Source organism: Macaca nemestrina, chromosome 13 (genome assembly GCF_043159975.1).
Source record: "Macaca nemestrina isolate mMacNem1 chromosome 13, mMacNem.hap1, whole genome shotgun sequence".
In the NCBI taxonomy this organism is placed as follows: domain Eukaryota; kingdom Metazoa; phylum Chordata; class Mammalia; order Primates; family Cercopithecidae; genus Macaca; species Macaca nemestrina.
Genome location: NC_092137.1, coordinates 9,008,382 through 9,027,411, shown reverse-complemented (window position 1 = coordinate 9,027,411; position 19,030 = coordinate 9,008,382). Strand labels below are relative to the sequence as shown.

Here is a 19,030-nt window from a genome sequence, read left to right as displayed (position 1 = left end):
GAGGGTGTTCTCTCAACCTCTCTTGTCCACAAGAGTGTTTGTATTTTTTAAGGAGACAGCTTATCATATTCAGAGAGGAGAAGGGACTGTAACATGTTCAAGAAGCCTGCCTGCTGTCCCCAGGTGCAGTTGTGCTTTCTTTGCGATGGTTTATAATTGACAGTGGACGGTAGACTTTCTTAATGGAGCTGTTTAAAAAAAAATACACTCCTTATTCATTTATATGATAATATAAATAGTCTAAATAATCTGTGTTAACTACCCATTTTCACCGTGTTACCCATAGGTACCATGTATCATTTGGACAGACCTCTAAGGAGTGGAATTAAAAATGTTTTGAGATGTCCTTGACTCCCTTTTCTCCTCCACCTCACAGCCAATCCCTCTGCAGCCTTCAGGCTCCACTGCCAGGATGCATGCAGAGCATCTGCCCCCTCCTCCAGCCATTGTCACTTTCTGCCTGGAGACTGCAGGAGCCCCACACATGGGCTGGAGTGATGCATTGAGACATAGGTCTTTTAAACACCTACTGTGTTTTTTCATTTCAGTCAGAGTAAAATCTGAAGTTCCTGCCATGGCTTGTAAGGCAGGCCCTGTCTGATTCCACCTCAGCTGTCTTGCCTGCTCCCACCTCTTCCCCTGGGTCCACTTTGCTCCAGCCCCACGGCTGCCTTGCTGCCAGCTATGCCCAGCTCAGGGGTCTTCACGCATCATTCCCTCTGCCTGGAACCCCTGTCACCAACATCCACACAGCTCCTCTCACTTCTTCCTGGTCTCTGCTCAACTGTAACCTTACCAGAGAGGCCTTTTCTGACTTCTTAATAGAATAAAAGAGTTCCTTCTTTTTGTAGCACTTAGCACCTCTGAAAATATGTTTTATGTATTTTATTATTGTTTTCTGCACCCGGTGTGCAAGCTCCGTGGATGCAGGATTGTCCCCTCTTTGTTTACTGCCGTATCCCGGCCCTGCAGCAGGCGGGGCACACAGTGCGCAGCACGTGTTTGTTACAAGAGCAAATGATTGCTGAGGAGGAGACAGCAGTGTGGATAGTGCATCCGTCTTTGATTTGTCTCATCATGAGAAATCTAAGTCGAAACCTTCATATTTGCTCATAAGGATCTGTGTAGAAACTCTTATTCAGACATACTTTTGAGCATGACTACGTCCTGATCCTTAAAATTCCTATTGTATGGGTACAAATGAAAATGAAAGCTTGTCTTGTTTTGGAAATGGAGAGCAGTGAGGTGGATTGTTATTCTATCAAATATTCTGAAGCTTATGCTGCATCTCACTGGTTGCATGTCTTTTCATTGCAGGCGCATGCCAAGCCTACTGGAGTATTTGAGTTACAACTGTAACTTCATGGGGATCCTGGCAGGCCCACTTTGCTCTTACAAAGACTACATTACTTTCATTGAAGGCAGATCTTACCATATGACACAAGCTGGTGAAAATGGAAAAGAAGAGACACAGTATGAAAGAACGGAGCCATCTCCAAATGTAAGGTCATGAGATTTATCTGGAGCCTTTATTTATTTATTTATTTTTTGAGACAAAGTCTCGCTCTGTCGCCCAGGCTGAAGTGCAGTGGCCGGATCTCAGCTCACTGCAAGCTCCGCCTCCCGGGTTCACGCCATTCTCCTGCCTCAGCCTCCCGAGTAGCTGGGACTACAGGCGCCCGCCACCTCGCCCGGCTAGTTTTTTGTATTTTTTAGTAGAGACAGGGTTTCACCGGGTTAGCCAGGATGGTCTCAATCTCCTGACCTCGTGATCCGCCCGTCTCGGCCTCCCAAAGTGCTGGGATTACAGGCTTGAGCCACCGCGCCCGGCCTATCTGGAGCCTTTATAGCATGTATTGGTTAGTCTTATTTAAAAATACAAATACTTTCACATTGGGAACTTACCCATCTGTTTCTTTAAAAATACTTTTCAAGATAAATGACTCTTCACACCGTACCTAGTAGAAGTACAGTCATGATTAAGAACACAAATACGGTCACTTCAGAAACTATGTGCCGAATTCCTCAATGAGAATAATGCTTTATAGTTACAGGGGATTTTACAAGAAAGCTCTTATCATGGAATTGGCCAGCCTAATAATTTTCCAGGCCCCCTTTCCCCTTCCCCCTTTCCTCTTCACCCCTTCCTCCTTCCCCCTTCCCGCTTCCTGCTTCCCGCTTCCCTTCCTTTTCTTTCTTTCTTATTTCTTTCTTACCTAGGCCTTGTGTTCCAGCAGATTGTAAACACTCTGTATCCTCCATTTCTTTTTTGCTTTTCCTCTCCTCTTCTTAATTATTGCCAGTTGAAATCTTTCTTCTCTTTAAAAGCCTACTTCAAATATCACCTTTTTCCACAAAACAGCTCCTGATTCCCACAATGAAGAGATTAGTAATATTATAAAGATATTAATAGTAGCTAACGCTTTGACAGTGCTCACCATGTGCCAGGCACTGTGGTGTGGACCTCACACATAGTTACTCTTTCAGCCCTCACAGCATTCATACAAGGTAGGTGCTGTTTTTCTCACCATCTAACAGATGAGGAAACTGAGACTCATAGGCTAAGTGATTTGATGAAGATTTCCCAGGTTGGCAGTAGAACTGGAATTCACACCAGTGCAGTCTGGTTTCAAGTCTATGCTAAGTTGCCTTACAACCAAACATAATTTTTACTTTCTTTAAGCCATTGGGGCACTTGAAATTGCTGGGATGCTCCTTCGTAAAGAAAGGCAGTGAGGCTCTGTATAGGCTAAGTTTCTGTTAGATTTCATCTGGTAAAATGTATAGTTTCCATGAAAAAGAATAGGCCAATCAGGAAGTCTGGGAGATGAAGGAAAGGGGCTAGTGTGTTTTCTCCGAACGTAGGGCTTAGAGCAAGGGGTCACCTTCTTTCTCCTGCAGTCTACCGCCCTCTACCGCGTGGGCAACAGAGTGAATGTAGAAATGTCCATGCACTCGCAAAAGATAATATATTATCTCTTTCCTACCATGTGGCTCATTGTATTTTATACCAAAAAGGTGTTTTTGTCTTCATATTTTCTATTACTGGTTAAGTGTTGAGAAATGTCATATCAAACTGAGTGGGATTCCAGACTTGAAATTGATGTCTGTTCATTGACTGTTTTGTATCTCCAGGATGACCACTCAATCTTTTAGCGGTCTCCCTGCTGTAAGAGAAGGTAAAGACAATTGTAGACAGCTTCTTAGAAGTTTATTTGGGAATGCTAGAAGGAGAAGAAAAACCTAGGAATCAAGATGCTGGACTGTCAGTGGCCAGTTTGGCTCATCATTTCGGCACATCACTTAATGTGTATGAGTCCTTGTCTGCAAAAGGAGAATCTTAATGTATTCCCCATTTTAGAGACTATACGAAGATCAAATGATTTTGTAAAATACTTGAAAATATCCAATGTTATAAACATGTGATAGTAGTAAATCAAACTTGACAAAGAATAATACAAATGTATATATTCTGTCACTTCACCGAGTTTTTATGGGTTTTACTCTCTTAAAATGTCACTTTCCTCTTTTGGGTTATAGACATCCTAAATCAGAGGTTGTTGATAATGGCAAATATTCTTAATGTTTTTTCCCACCATTTTAATAATATATTTTATTTAAATTTCACATGCATATACTTTAGAAAGTCAAATAGTGGTAGTTAGTCATAAGTCCCTCAAGGGGCATTTGGAAGCTCCTTTTGCATCAGTGGAGTGCGTAGATGCTCAGGATCCTAAGGAGGATGCTCATGGAGCCCACTGGCTCTTCTGTCGGGGACCTCTCCACTGTCCTCTCCTCTATCTGCATCAGTTAGGATATGGGTTTGGCTGCTGAAACAAGGACCAAAATAACAGGAATTAAACAAGGTGGAAATTTGTTTTTATGTTACATGTGGGACAGCTCACCTGTAAGCAGTGCATTGATAATATGGGGGCCCCAAGGTGTTAGAGATCGAAGCTCCATCTTCCCTGTGCATACTACTTTTGCTTGCATCCTGTTGGCCAGAACCTAATCATAAGCCACACTCAGGTGCACCAAAGGCTATGATGTGTCATCTTTACCTAGACTTCTAAGCACTCAAGAGAAATTGCCTTTTCTGTGCAGGAAGAGGAGGAGGGCTCCTGGGTAACACTTGGCAGTCTCTGTCATGATGTCTGTAGCCATTTCTCTGGGGCTCTTTGGTTTTTTGAGTGAAGGATTCTCCAGTCTTCTGCCTGGGGCATACAAACTTGACTGCTGGGACTCTGGGTCTAGGCAGGGAAAGGGGGCTGAGGATGTCACCTCTCAGGATACAGGCTGTCCTGGTATTCTCTACATTTTCATTGCAGCACCATATCCCTGCCCTGCTTCAGAACCATATAGTCTTGTGGCCACAGTACTTCTTATTACATTACTAAAATGATATGCCTCATTTTAAAATTAAAGTATGGGGCCATTTATTTCATCTTGCTTCATTTATAATTACAGTTTTTTTCTCTTCCATTTTAAAATCTCATAATTCAAATGTATAGGTAAGATATTTGGGAGGCATTGAAGAAAGAGTAGCCTTATTTTATTAAAGAAAGGGATAAAAGACAACGGAAAATGAGAATAACTACTGCTGCAAGGAGTCTTTGAACACTGAGTTCCACCTTGCAGGAGCAACCAATAATAAAATACTGTTCTCAGAAGTGCAGTGCGTCCGGCATATGCTTTGGCTCTTGCCTTGGAGCTTTTCTTTTGGCACTATTATATAAAGTGTTAAAATGTGGAGCTTGATTGATAAATTACTTCAGTTAATTTGAGTACTGTTTGGTTACTATATAGAGCATTTCTAAATCCAGGTATTTTGTGGCATACTTCATCTGAATCCAGCCTTCTCTTTGCTTGTTTCTTTTTCTTCATAGCCTATATAATCTCTTTCATACCAAATGAAGTTGAAATATTCTGGCCTTCTACAAATATAAAAACAGCACGAGTTGTAAAAATACAAAACACCATGAGTTGGTAATGTGACCTTACCGCAGCATTGCTGAGAAAAGCGTCTTCTTTTCGCCAATTTTATGCAAATTCTTATTCTTCTCAGGTGTATAGCTCTTTTGGTTTTTATTATTCTTGAACAAAGTTGTGTTAACTTTCAGATTTACAGAGATGCATAGATTGTTTATTGTAAAAATAACATCCATGAGATGCCTAGAATTTGGAAAATATAGAAAAGATGCAGTGGAAAAAAATATATATCTGTATAAAATTTACTGCCAGAAGCAATGTTAATTTTTTTGTATTCACTTCCATTCACACCAATACACTTATGCTTGCTTTTAGATTTTTTTTATTTCCTGAAAGTTCTGAATACAAAATGGAGGTTTTAGTATGAGTTGAGCAATAACCCCTAGGTAGTACTTATAGATACAGTTGGAAAAGTTCGTACCATGAGACTATGGAAGACTTTAAATGCCAAGTGCAATGCAGCTCTTGAATTTTGACCAGGAGAATTGTAGGACTGATGATCGTTCAGGAAGGTTAATCTGTCAATAATACATAGAATGAATTAAAAGGAGCATGGATAAAGTTGATGAAGTCTCGCCTTGCACTTTTCAGACTGCAGTTATTCAGAAGCTCTTAATTTGTGGGCTGTCCTTGTTATTTCACTTGACCATCTGTACAACATTACCTGTGGAGTACAACATCGATGAGCATTTTCAAGCTACAGCTTCATGGCCAACAAAGATTATCTATCTATATATCTCTCTTTTGGCTGCCAGACCCAAATACTATTTTGCATGGACGCTAGGTAAGTAACATGTAAATAGACTTCCCTGTGTCTGTGTTGAAGCGTTTCTTACCTTGTTGGTAGATTGCTATTAGTGCGCCCTCTTGAGGATACATAAAGACCAATTGGAAAAATTAAGTCGTCTGTGTAGAAAAAACAGCCCTCACAACTCGTATGTAAGGATATTCTAAAAACTGAATCAATTTTATTATAATACAAAATAAAAGTAAATGGATCAATGAAAAGACAACAGATATTTGTTAAATGCCTATTGTATTCTAGATTCAGTGCTAGCCAGGATAGATACAAGTATGTATAAGACATAGTCCTTATCCTCCAGATGGTTATAATTTAGTATGATTGTATTCAGCTTACCATTTTGATACCTGTTAAATAGACCATTTAGTATAATATGATCAGTAGTTTATCAGCAAAGTGAATAAAATGATATTGGCACACTGATAGGGGGTCATCAGTTATGCTGGGCAGGTAGAGCAAATTTTAGAGAAAAGATAACATGCAATCATGCCTTTAATTGAATGTGGGCCAGTTATGGTAGCTCACGTCTATAATCCCAGCACTTTGGGAGTTGAAGGTGGGAGGATCACTTGAGGCCAGGAGTTCAAGACCAGCCTGGGCAACATGGTGAGATCCCTCTCTCTACAAAAAGATTTTTAAAAATCAACTAGGCCTGGTGGCGTGTGCCTGTATTCCCAGCTACTTGAGAGGCTGGGGTGGGAGGACCGCTTGAGCCTAGGAGTTTGAGGCTGTAATTGCACTCCTGCACTCCAGCCTGAGCAACATAGTGAGGTTTTTTTTTTGTTTTGTTTTGTTTTTTTTTGAGACGGAGTCTTGCTCTGCCACCCAGGCTGGAGTGCTGTGGCCGGATCTCAGCTCACTGCAAGCTCTGCCTCCCGGGTTCACGCCATTCTCCTGCCTCAGCCTCCCGAGTAGCTGGGACTACAGGCGCCCGCCACCTCGCCCGGCTAGTTTTTTGTATTTTTTAGTAGAGACAGGGTTTCACCGTGTCAGCCAGGATGGTCTCGATCTCCTGACCTCGTGATCCACCCGTCTCGGCCTCCCAAAGTGCTGGGATTACAGGCTTGAGCCACCGCGCCCGGCCCATAGTGAGGTTTTAGTATGAGTTGAGCAATAACCCCTAGGTAGTCTCAAAAACAAAAACAAAAAGATTAAATGTGATTTCACAAAGTGGAAAATGGCTAGTTTTTCACTCATGAGCAAAGAGAGATGAAGGTACCTCGCTTTGCATGGCAGATGTTAGCAGGGGCATGTGGGAAGGAAGGACCTGGTCAGGTGAAATGGGCTTTCACAGGACCTTGCCTGCTCTGCTGAATGAGCCACAAGAGGCTTCAGGTAGGCTGACAGCCTGATCCTGTGGCAGAAGAAGATGATTCTGGCCATGTTTTGACGGTGGGACTGAAGTAGAGAGAATGCTTCATTGGATAAATTGAAACCTCTTTTATATATGTGTTGCCTTTTTTATCTCACAAGATTATAAACTCCTTTATTCTTAAGATTGTGTTCTGCTTGCCTTGTTTATATTTGTTACTCAACAAATATTTGAATGAATGCATGAAGAAACACCAGCCAATAATTAGGCCTCTGAGGATTAGCATTTTACTGTCGGTTTTATTTTGATTACAATGAAATAGAGTTTGGGGCTGGAATCATTATTTTCAGTCTTTCATCATATAGCTGTGCACAGTAGCATCATTAAAAGTTGCTTTAACCTGGTAAGTTAATGGCCAATTAAAATATAATGTTACTTTATGGATTTTAATCTAAGATTTAAGGATTGAACATTTTTATTGTAGCCAAATTTAGACATCAATAATACCAAATTAAATTCCTGTACTACTTAAATTCTGACTTTAAATTGAGACTGAGAACTTTCCCAAACAAACCTGGTACTTTTAGGGGTTTATAAGAATTGTGACCTATTGGTTGAATCACTAGATTTATAGAATATAAGAGTTCTGCATGTTTTTGGATTTGGTTGGACATCTAATTGTTGAAAATCTTATCAATAGAACAAGGGCATTGAATTTATAAGGCTTTTGAGAAAAATCACAAGATCTCTGTAAATACGTAAAAATATACAAGATTTATCATTAGGCCGGGCACAGTGGCTCACACCTGTAATCCCAGCATGTTGGGAGGCTGAGGCAGGAGTTTGAGACCAGCCTGGCAACATGGTGAGACCCCATCTCTTCAAAAAAATTTTTAAAAATTAGTCAGGTGTGGTGTTACATGCCTGTGGTCCCAGCTACTCAGAAGTCTGAGGTGGAAGTATTGCTTTAGCCAGGGAAGTTGAGGCTGCAGTGAGCTGTGATCGCACCATTACACTCCAGCCTGGGTAAGAGTGAGACCCTGCCTCAGGAAAAAAAAAAAAAAATTATCATTAATTTTTTATTTGCAATTATGACAATTAAAATGATTATTTGGGTACTTCTGATCTTCCAACCCCAATATTTGGTTTGAAAAATGAATCTTGTACATTTTTACATATTTACAAACCAAAGCAAAGGTGAGTTAATTACTTTTCCCTGATTCTTTCTTAAAGAAATAATCATACTAGAATATATATGAATGACAATTTGAAATTGAACTATATTTAAAGAATTTAAAGAATTTTTAGCTATAAGACAGTAAAGTTATTCCATTCAATAAATACTTATACTATGTCTGTACTGTCTTAACACAAGTAATGGTTGAGTCCCTGGTAATGGTTCAGCCCTGAGGTTCAGGTTTCGACTCTGTCAGTGGAGTCGCCAGCTGAGGCTCAGCATACATGTGCCCACGTTCATCTCCACCCCCACTACCTTTTTTAAATTGTTCATTTGGTTGTAAAATTGGAGTTTAATGATCTCTGGAGGTCCAAAAATCTGTTTTTTGGGAAATCCAAGAGTTCCAAAATTCTTTAATTTTTTGTATTTTGTTAATAATTTATAAAATAGTATGAATGTATTCTGGATCATATGGACAGTTACTTTCCAATTTTTGTATCCACATGTACATTTTTCAAATTATGATTTCATGGATACTAGTGGCTAGGCAGACTATATTTAATTCCTTAATTCAGGGTTCTGAAAATGGGAATCAGGCTTCTCATCTCCACAGCCATGTGACCCTGCCCTTTTCTCCTTAACACCTCAAAAAAATGATGTATTGGGATCTGAGCAGTTTTTTTCCCCTTTAATTCAAGTTGAAAAACATTTAGCCCATGTAGGGACAGATTAAAGTTTAAATTGATGTTAATGGTCAGTTATTTGGAATATCTCTATATAATAACAACTTGGAAGCTCTCTCAGGGGTTACATTACCTGAGGTAAAGATTAGGCAGGGTCTGTGGTGGGAGACTGGGGGGCAGGGAAACATGGAAGGTGGACTCCTGCAGTTTGATATCCCCAGTTCTCTTCTCGTTTTGTTGACCATACCCTGGGCCAATCTTGTTGTCAAGTGTGAAGTTGGTTAGGAGTTTCATTGCTCTTAGATCACAGTAGGGCTAAAAAAGATGGAGAGGATGAATACATGAACAAATCAGAAGTGGAGGCACCCATGAGGAAGGGAAGGAGTTCCCCAGCAGCCATGTATATGGGTATGCTGCCCATGTGGGTAACAGATTTTTATTTTTAATTCTGGGGCTTACCTTTAAGGCTCGTATTTATGTGAACTGAACAAAGGTGGCTGACCTCATTAAACCTGACAAAGGAGTAAATCTTGTTTATTCTTTTCCCCAAAGTGTAATTTTTAAAGGATCTTGTTTGATGTACTAAAATGCACTAATAAACAATAAAACAGTTTAAGGATACATGTCTGTATAGGCATATTATTTTGCTGGACTTTGATGGATTTCTGTTTGTTTATTCTTTGGTCATGATACAAATAGCATAAACAATTTTCCAGTTGATTGGAAAAGGGCTCATTTGAGGCAGAAATTTTCTTTGCGGCTTAATCAAGCATGTACATAAAGCAAAAATGACTAATCAAGCATTGTGGTGAAAAGGATTAGAAAACAAATTCTGGGTTGGGTGCGGTAGCTCATGCCTGAAGTGCCAGCACTTTGGGAGGCCAAAGTGGGAAGATCACTTGAGGCCAGGAGTTCAAGACCAGCCTTGGCAACATAGTGAGACCCCCATCTCTACAGAAAAAAAAAAAAAAAAATTAGATATGATGATATGCACCTGCAGTCTCAGCTACTCAGGAGGCCAGGGGAGGAGGATTGAGGCAGGAGGCTGAGGCAGGAGGATTGAGGCAGGGGGCTGAGGCAAGAGGCCGAGGCAAGAGGATTGAGGCAGGAGGCCAAGGCAGAAGATTGAGGCAGGAGGTCGAGGCACGAGGATTGAGGCAAGAGGCTGAGGCAGGAGGATTGAGGTAGGAGGCCAAGGCAGGAGGATTGAGGCAGGAGGCTGAGGCGGGAGGCTGAGACGGGAGGATTGAGGTGGGAGGCTGAGGCAGGAGGCCGAGGCAGGAGGCTGAGGCAGGAGGATTGAGGCAGGAGGCTAAGGCAGGAGGATTGAGGCAGGAGGCTGAGGCAGGATTGAGGCAGGAGAATTGAGGCAGGAGGCTGAAGCAGGAGGATTGAGGCAGGAGGCTGAGGGAGGATCATTGAGGCATGAGGATTGAGGCAGGAGGATTGAGGCAGGAGGCTGAGGCAGGAGGATTGAGGCAGGAGGATTGCTTGAGCCCAAGAGTTCAAGGCTGCAGTGAGCTATAATCCTGCCACTCCAGCCTGGGGAGAGACAGAGGGAGACCCTGTCTCTATTTTTTGAAAATTCTAGAGACATATACACAGAGTAGGTTCTGGTGAACCAAGAAAGAAAGAAAATGGAAGGAAAATATTAGGCCTCACTTATATATTATTGTTTATACTAAACTTCAAATATATGATTAAAAAGAACATGGTGCTCCCAGAGCAAAAACATTCCCTTAGCAACTTCTTGGCAGCTGGTTGAGCATACTCTGCTGTGTTCCACTGGCACAGCTAATGTTGGGGAGCATTTCCTGTTCGAGTCTTCACCTTTACCTGCTGGTCCGCAGCAGCTTTTAAACTCCATCTGCCCCCAACTCATGCATAATGTGTCATGTATTACTGCCTAACCAAATTGTCCTGGATGTGTTATTTTCATTGTATGTGATGTTGTTTCTGACCTAAAAATTAGAATAAATCTACTTTTACTGTTTAAGAATAAAATAGAATAACACATACCTTCTGGGAGAATATGGTAGATTGTTGTGGGGATTCTTAATAGTTTTTTTTTTGAATTTTGTTTTCTATAGCTGATGCCATTAATAATGCTGCAGGCTTTGGTTTCAGAGGGTATGACAAAAATGGAGCAGCTCGCTGGGACTTAATTTCCAATTTGAGAATTCAACAAATAGAGGTGAGTCAATCATTAAGAAGTTAGTTAGTATATATTTTAAATACCAAGTTTGCTTTCATAAGTTATGGTGTGATGTCCTAGGAGTGGTGTTGAAGGTTTTTTAATATTAACATTCATTCTTTCATTTAACTAATATATATTGGTCGCCAACTATGTGCCCTGGGCACTGAAGACAATGAATAAGATAGGTACAATTCAGGCCCTCATGGAGCTTTAGTTTCCTAGAGGTTACAGAATAAGGTAAAATAGGTGGTGATCAGAGAGGGGTAAGGCATGTGGGTATCCATGAAATAGGAATCCAGGTTAGTTTAGGTATTTGGGGGAAGAAGGTCCTAAAGAAAATGATGCTTAAGCTGAGTCCCAAAAGACAGGCAGACACTCCAAGCAGAGGGAGCAGCCTGCGGGCTGAGAGAAGCTGTGTGGCTCGTGTGGCTCATGTTGCTTCATAGTTGAGGGAGCCATGAAGGATGAGGTTGGGGAAGTGGAGGCCAGGCAGCCACACTCTTACAGGCCGTATTAAGAGTTTTGATCTTTCTTATAAGAGCAATGGGGCACTGTGGATGGATTATATGTGTAGCCAAGTGAGGTGATCATATAGGTGTTTTAGAAGAATCTGGCATGTAGAATGTATTTCCCTCAAGAGGCAGAGAGTTCTGTTAGGAGGATGTTTTGTTAATCCAAGATGATGGTGCCCTAAAGCACATACTGCCAGTAGGGCTAGAAACATATAAACATATTGGAGAGCTGTGTAAGAGACTCGACAGAACTTGGTGATAAATTGGGATCAGCAAGAGAGAATGAGTTATGAATCACGCCCAGAAACCTGATTTAAACAACTAGGTTTATGGTGATACCTTCCACTTAGATAAGGAACAGAGAATAGACGTGAGTTTGAAGGGAGAGGTAATATCTTCAAATCACAGACTTAGTGAGTTGTCTACCAGGCAGATCATAGTCAGACACTCAGCAGAGGCACCCGAGCTTGAGAGTAAAATCTGGAAACTGTCAGCACCTGGCAGTTCAGGCCCTGGAATGAGAACGAGAAGAGGTGAGAGTCTCTAAAAGAGCACCAGTACTGAGAGGCTGAGCAAAGGAATTCAGGAGTAGCCAGAAAGAAAAAAGGAGAAAACTAACTGGGCACTGTGGCTCACACCTGTAATCCCAGCACTTTGGGAGGCCGAGGCAGGCAGATCGCTTGAGCTCAGGAGTTTTAGACCAGCCTGGGCAACATGGCAAAACCCCATCTCTACAAAAAATACAAAAACTAGCTGGCATGGTGATGAGCACCTGTAGTCCCAACTGCTCAGCGGGCTTCAGTGAGCCGTGATTGTGCCACTTGCCCTGTAGCCTGGGTGACACAGTAAAACCCTGTCTCAAAAAAAAAACAACAACAACATTGTTTTGCCAGCCTATGAAAAGGATCATTCCAACATTCCAAATCCAACACCAAAACTTGAGGTGAAGAGGTCAAGCTGGATCTTCTGATGAGCCCTAATGTTGCTAAAAGTGGGCAGTCAGGCAGTAAGTGCCCAAGATGGGATGATGTAAGAAATGCAGGCCATCACTGAAGTGTGCTGAGATACCCAAATCCGAATCGGATTTCTAGATCCTTCTAAATTTAGGGGGGGATGTGGAGTATAGAGAGTAGGTTAAACACCAGGTCGGATCAAAAGGGGAAGTGCTATGGGACATATGACCCAAGCTATTACAGATTAAAAGGCTTTGGCCAAATGCACTGGATGAACCTTTTTTGGAATCCTGATTGACCAAACCAACTGGAAAGGACTTTTGTAAACATCAGGAATATTTTAATACAAAGGGGGATTAGATGATGTTGAGGAATTATTATTAATTTTGTCGGATCATGGTCTTTTAAAAAGTCTTTATTTATTGGACACACATTCTGAACTAATTGCAGGTGGAATAAGAAGTCTGGTATTTGCTTTGAAATATTCTTAACAACAGTGTTGGCAATAAAAATGGAGAAGGAGAGGGAAAAATTGATCATTGTTGAAGTTGAGTGGTGGATATAGCGGTGTTTCTGACCTTTAATTATTAACACCTTAAGGGGAGTTTTGAGACACTCTTTTCCTAATAATTTCCCCCCTAAAATTTTAATACCACAGATACACTGTATATCTGTATACCTATTGATATACTACTGTTTGTATATATGTTCTTCTTACATTAAAAAAAGATATTTTTGCCCCTTAAGAACCAATTTTCGTCTCCTGGGGGCGATATCACCCCTGCTGAGAGTGCATAGTGTAAGAAAAAGTAAAGAAAGGAGTTAATTTTTCTGAAGGAAAAAATGGTCATCAGTGCTAAGTGCCACTGAGATACCAAGTAAGAGAAGGATACAAATGCCTTAATTATTTATTTATTTATCTATTTTCTGAGACAAAGTGTCACTATGTTGCCCAGGCTGGAGTGCAGTGGCGTGATTTCGGTTCACTGCAACCTCTGCCTCCCGGGTTCAAGCGATTCTCCTGCTTCAGCCTCCTGAGTAACTGGGATTCAAGGCGCCTGCCACTACACCTGGCCAGTGTTTGTATTTGTAGTAGAGAGGGTGTTTCACCATGTTGGCCAGGCTAGTCTCAAACTCCTGACTTCAGGCAATCCACCCATCTCGGCCTCCCAAAGGGCTGGGATTACCGGCATGAGCCACCTTGCCCATCCTTGTTTATAGTTTTATGAACAACAGTTTCAGGAGAGGGATTGTCATAAAGGCCAGATTATACAACTCCTAGGAGTTCATTCCCCATAAAGGGAAGAGGGTAGAAATAGGACAGTAGCTGAGGGGAACAGGGAATTAAGGAGAGCTGTTTGTTTAATTTTGTTTTAAAATGGAGAGATTAAAACATGTTTACTGAGTAGGAGACTATTTGGAGGGGAGAGTGTGAAGCTTCTCCTACAGTTGAAGGAGAGAGACCTATTGATCATTGAAGTCCCTGAGAAGATGGAAGTGGAGAGATTGGCCCTGAAGGAGAAGGACCACTTCTCCTGTTATAAAGACAGGAAGGAGGGCAGGATAAGTATGTGTGCAGCTGAGTGTGTAGTTTGATGGTGAGAATTGGAGTCTGATGATTTTATATCGTCTCTGTAAAGTAGGAGGCCAACTTACCTGTTGTGAGGGAGAAAGGAGGTGATAGGACCAGAGATATAGATGGGGTATTAGGTTGAATCATGTGAAACTGCTGACACTTACCTCTTCTTGACTTTATTTTAAAAAAAAGAGAAAAGAAAATTTCAAATGGTTCAGTCCAGTAGCTGTTTTCAGGAACAGGAGAATGAACTGTCTAGGAAAACAGGATTGTGGGTTGAGGGCTCAGTCGTGGTGGAGAACCATGAACCATGAACTTCAGACAAAGGTCTGAACTGTGGTGATACTCTGCACTCAGCGCGCAAATGTTACCAGTGGGAGAGTGGACAGTGTGGTTGATCTGGAATTAGGGTTTTGATAGGGAGGTGAATGGAAAGGAAAAAGAAACAAAAGCATTGAAGATTCTGACATAAGAATAGTAAATAATGGAACACAAAATCTAAAATGGTCAGAAGTGACGACCAGAGGAAGAGAGAGTTACATAGGATAAAAGCAGGGTAGGAGATGAAAGGCCCCCTCTGAGATCAAAGAATAGCTTTAGTGGGAGTAACTTGAGAGAGGAAGCTGGGAAGGTGGGACGCCCTGCGAGATCTGGGTGTACAGATCCACTCTTTCAGGGGCAGCACAGCCAGGCAGCACCGGAATTGAGAGTAGCCAGGGCATCGAGAGACGATGGCAGGGCAGGATGTTGCGGTGGACATCTGCTTCACCCAGAACCATGGCGGAGCTTGGTGGGAAGGAGGTAATGAGGTAGGCGCCCCAGTCTTCAGTGTGAGAGGGAGGCCATCGACAGGCATTTGTACACACTCTCAGGAATTTCTCTGGAAGAATTCCATGACATCCCTTGTAAATGTTAACATACAGGAGAAAATGGTGATGATCCATCTACCTCATAGATGTTCCCAACAGTAAATAAACTTGTCTTATATAGAATGATGTTACCATATTAGAAAAACAAGATTAAGGAAAGAGAAATCAGTATACTACCATTGATTAGTATAAGTAATCAATGGTAGTATACAATTAGTATAAGTAATCAATTACTTAACATTGTTAAGTAATTTTTGTTTTAATTTTTTAGCATAATAATATATTATTACTTAGATTTAAAGCTTCATTATTTTGTGACACAAAGAAAATAGTTTCCTTTTTTTTCAGATGTCAACAAGTTTCAAGATGTTTCTTGATAATTGGAATATTCAGACAGCTCTTTGGCTCAAAAGGTGCGTTCCTTCAAAAACAATCTTTAGATGTGCTTCGACGTCTAGTTCTTGAGGTTGAGCTTCATTGAATTCAGGTTCTTGATTAAATTAACAGTGTTGAGTGACATTGTAACCTCACTGTCAGCCAGGAAACACTGTTAGCCTCCTCCTAAGCAAGTCAGTATCGAATGAGAACTATTTTGGCTTGAGTCACGAATGTAGCTATCCTGCAGGTGCAGCTATCCTGCCCTCTCAGCCTCCTTTAAAGGCCTCTGCCAATGTCAGAGGTCACCAGTATCCTCCTTTGCAGCTCCTGATCCCGTTCAGTAGAGATGTGGTTTAAATTAACAAGTGCCTGCACAAGCACAATACTTATGCCTGGGTACTCCAGAACAGTCCCGGTTTTAAATATTTCAATTCAACAAATCTTTATCTGTTAGGCAAGGGATAAAAAGACGAGTAAGATAAAAAGACTCAGCTCCTGAAAGTGAAAGAGTTTGCAGTTTTGTTAAAGACACGGTGGTGTAATCAGACACGTGCTGTTCCCTGTTGTGAGGATTAGGAGAGGGAAAGCAGGAACAGTGAGGGCACAGAGGGATGCAGGAAGAAATTCCTGGAGTGTGGATGCTTGAGCAGAGGTTTGTGTCAGGAGTGTGTCTCCTCAACAGGGCAAGGTAGAGGCAAGACAGGCTGGGTGGAGTAACAGGTGCGAAGGACAGAGCTGGGGAACAGCGCACTCGCCCAGGGGTTCTCTTACCGTCCCTGTGAGCACATTGCCCTATCTTGAACTTACTTCATTAAAAACGGCCCCTATAATGATAGGGCGCTAAGCAGCCTTCTTTTATAGTGTCCTTTTTAAAATGACAAATGAAACATCTTTGTCCCTTGAGATGGCGAGCATACGCTAGCATCTCTTCACAGTGCCTGGCAGAGTCTCCCCAGTGGCTGCAGATCCTCTGAGCTAATCTGTTGTGTTATTTTTTGTTATTGTTATAATTTAAATTTGATACCTTAGGGAAACTTTATTTTCACTGCGTTCTCTATCTCTGTTATAGGAAAACTGTAGACTAAGCACAGTCTATCTGCCAGAAAGAGTAGTGTTATTAGGTCATTTGAAAGTTATTGATGTTTTTTTTTTAAAATAAAATAATGTAGGATAAAAGTAACCTTATCCTTTTTGTGAATTGTATAGACTCCCAAATACTAGAAATGACCATTTAAGTTACTATATATACCAGTAAGAAGATAGGAATTAACTTTATGTTCCTAAGTTTGACACTTAATAGCTATAGCCTTCCTGAGATCATAGAGAAGTGATTGCCTAAGATAAATTGTATTTGTTTTTCTAGTTACCCTAAATCCTGTCAGGTAATAAAAGAATGATCATTGCAGGCTTTGTAAACTCGGGTCACTCACTCCGCTTGGCTCTCCATGTTTTTCATGGTTTCTAGGGTGTGTTATGAACGAACCTCCTTCAGTCCAACTATCCAGACGTTCATTCTCTCTGCCATTTGGCACGGGGTATACCCAGGATATTATCTAACGTTTCTAACAGGGGTGTTAATGACATTAGCAGCACGAGCTGTAAGTATCAAGAATTTTATTTTACAATTCAATGGTCCACTTGAACTGTTAAAAAGGCTGAGTACATCTCTCTTACAAGGTAGACCCTCTTTCCTTGGCCATAGTCAGTATTGTCCTTTCCACTAGAAGCAAAGTGTGTAACTGTGTGCGTGTTTGCTGAGCACTCACCGTGGGCTAGGCTCCACGCCCAGTTCCTGTGAGGAGAAAACATGTTTCTATGTGCCTGGCAGGTAGGAGGCACTCACAAAATGTTACTTTGTCTTTACAGAATTTTCTGAAGGAGAGATAAAAACTGAGTTAAATAAAGATGATCAGAATGGGTAGGTTTATTTTAGAAATGTTTCCTGAAAGCTGTAACCTTTGAATCCTCTCTGAGACGAAGAGTAGACTGTACGAGGCCAAGACAGTGGATGAGCCACACTGGAAGTGGGCACAGTTCTCTAAAGTATTTGCCCAGATAGAACCTAGAGTAATATTTTGGGAAACAATTGAGAAATTAGGTTGGTGACGTGAGAGAGGTGAGGAGGAGGATAATTTAGTGTAAGCCCTTGAAAAGCAGTTAGAGGAAAGTGACGTGACAAAAACCACGTTTGAACAAGCTGCTAATGGCACTTACAGGTAAGAGGGTTTCATTTAACAAACTAGCAGATATTTACTATATTCCATTTTGAGGTACTTTGGGGATATATGAGGGAAATTTCAAGAAGTATTGACTAAGGGTACCTTCCGGTAGTTTGTAGTCTAATTTGGGATAAGGTGTATGTGTGTGTACATACCTTACGCTTGCGTGTGTGTACACACATGTGCATCACAAGGCATGTGTGACAGATTCCATGGGTGTTATAAATACTAAGTCGCATAGGTGTTTAGAGATGGAAGAAGTCTCTTTGGGTTGGGTTAATTAGAGATGGCCCCATTAGGAAGGTGTTTGGATCTGGACTTTGAGAGATGAAAGTTATTTCAATAATGAGTGAAGTACAATGGGGAAGAAAATGACATTCTAGGCATGGGAAGGACATTAGCAAAACCCATAATTCTTAGTGGCTAGGCTCTGCTATCTCTTGCCTAGCTCACCGCCATGGCAGTCACCTGCTTTTGATTCCATCCTGTTCACCAATGACAAATCCATTTGTCCTGAGGTACGGGCTTTCAGCATTCCATTCTTGTGCTTAAAAACTGTACCTAACTCCCTCCCATTGCAGACAGAATAGGATAGGCTTCTTCCCCACTTGGTGTTCAAGTTCTACCAATGCCCTCCTCCCTTCCCCCATTTGCCTCTCTAGAATTACCCAGTGTCTATGCATACATGAATTCTCTGCTTCCATTAGATTGACTTGTCATTCCCCAAATACACCATGCACTTGCACATTAGCAAAGCCAAGTTTGTCTTTCACAAATGCAGAGGTTAAATAAGAGTTAAGGATGAAGGTAAACCAAACTTTATTTATATACGATATTTTACCAAATATGATTTAAGGATCTCTAGGCAGTGTTGTCTTAAACTTTTTTTTTGAAACTTTTACAGAATCTAATCTACAGAAAAGTTGCAAAGAACTTCTATATGCCCTTTACCCAGACTCACCAGTCATTTATGTTTTCCCTGTGACTTCCTCTCTTTTATACACAGTGTGTACAATGTGTATTAGCCTTTTTAGAACCAACTTTTTCCATAGTAGCAGTGTACATTCCCACTAGCAACATAGGAGAGTTTCAGTTACTCCACTCCACATCCTTCCAACAGTTGCTATCACCAGTGTAATTGCATAAGTAATGTTAATTTAAAGATACAGCAAATATTTTTGTTTCTTTATTTCAGATGAGAAATAACTTTAGACATTATTTCATTGAACCTTCCCAACTGAAATTATTTTATGATGTTATAACATGGATAGTAACTCAAGTAGCAATAAGTTACACAGTTGTGCCATTCGTACTTCTTTCTATAAAACCGTCATTCATGTTTTACAGGTAAGTGTTACTCTTA

At 41.1% G+C, this 19,030-nt stretch overlaps 1 protein-coding gene across 8 annotated transcripts in view; it reads left to right on the top strand.

Moving 5' to 3' along the window:
* LOC105486520 (membrane bound glycerophospholipid O-acyltransferase 2) overlaps window positions 1-19,030 on the top strand; it is a 146,476-nt gene that overhangs the window by 119,286 nt on the left and 8,160 nt on the right. For 7 of the 8 annotated variants that reach the window (XM_011749422.3, XM_024794312.2, XM_071076197.1 and 4 more), the window contains 6 exons: window positions 1,318-1,501; window positions 5,581-5,773; window positions 11,054-11,157; window positions 15,419-15,483; window positions 16,914-17,046; window positions 18,863-19,014. In XM_011749422.3, coding sequence (XP_011747724.1) covers window positions 1,318-1,501; window positions 5,581-5,773; window positions 11,054-11,157; window positions 15,419-15,483; window positions 16,914-17,046; window positions 18,863-19,014 — 831 coding nt within the window. Of the gene's footprint in view, window positions 1-1,317; window positions 1,502-5,580; window positions 5,774-11,053; window positions 11,158-15,418; window positions 15,484-16,913; window positions 17,047-17,314; window positions 17,367-18,862; window positions 19,015-19,030 lie in introns of those variants that run through there. The other variant, XM_071076198.1, reaches the window with a different exon arrangement.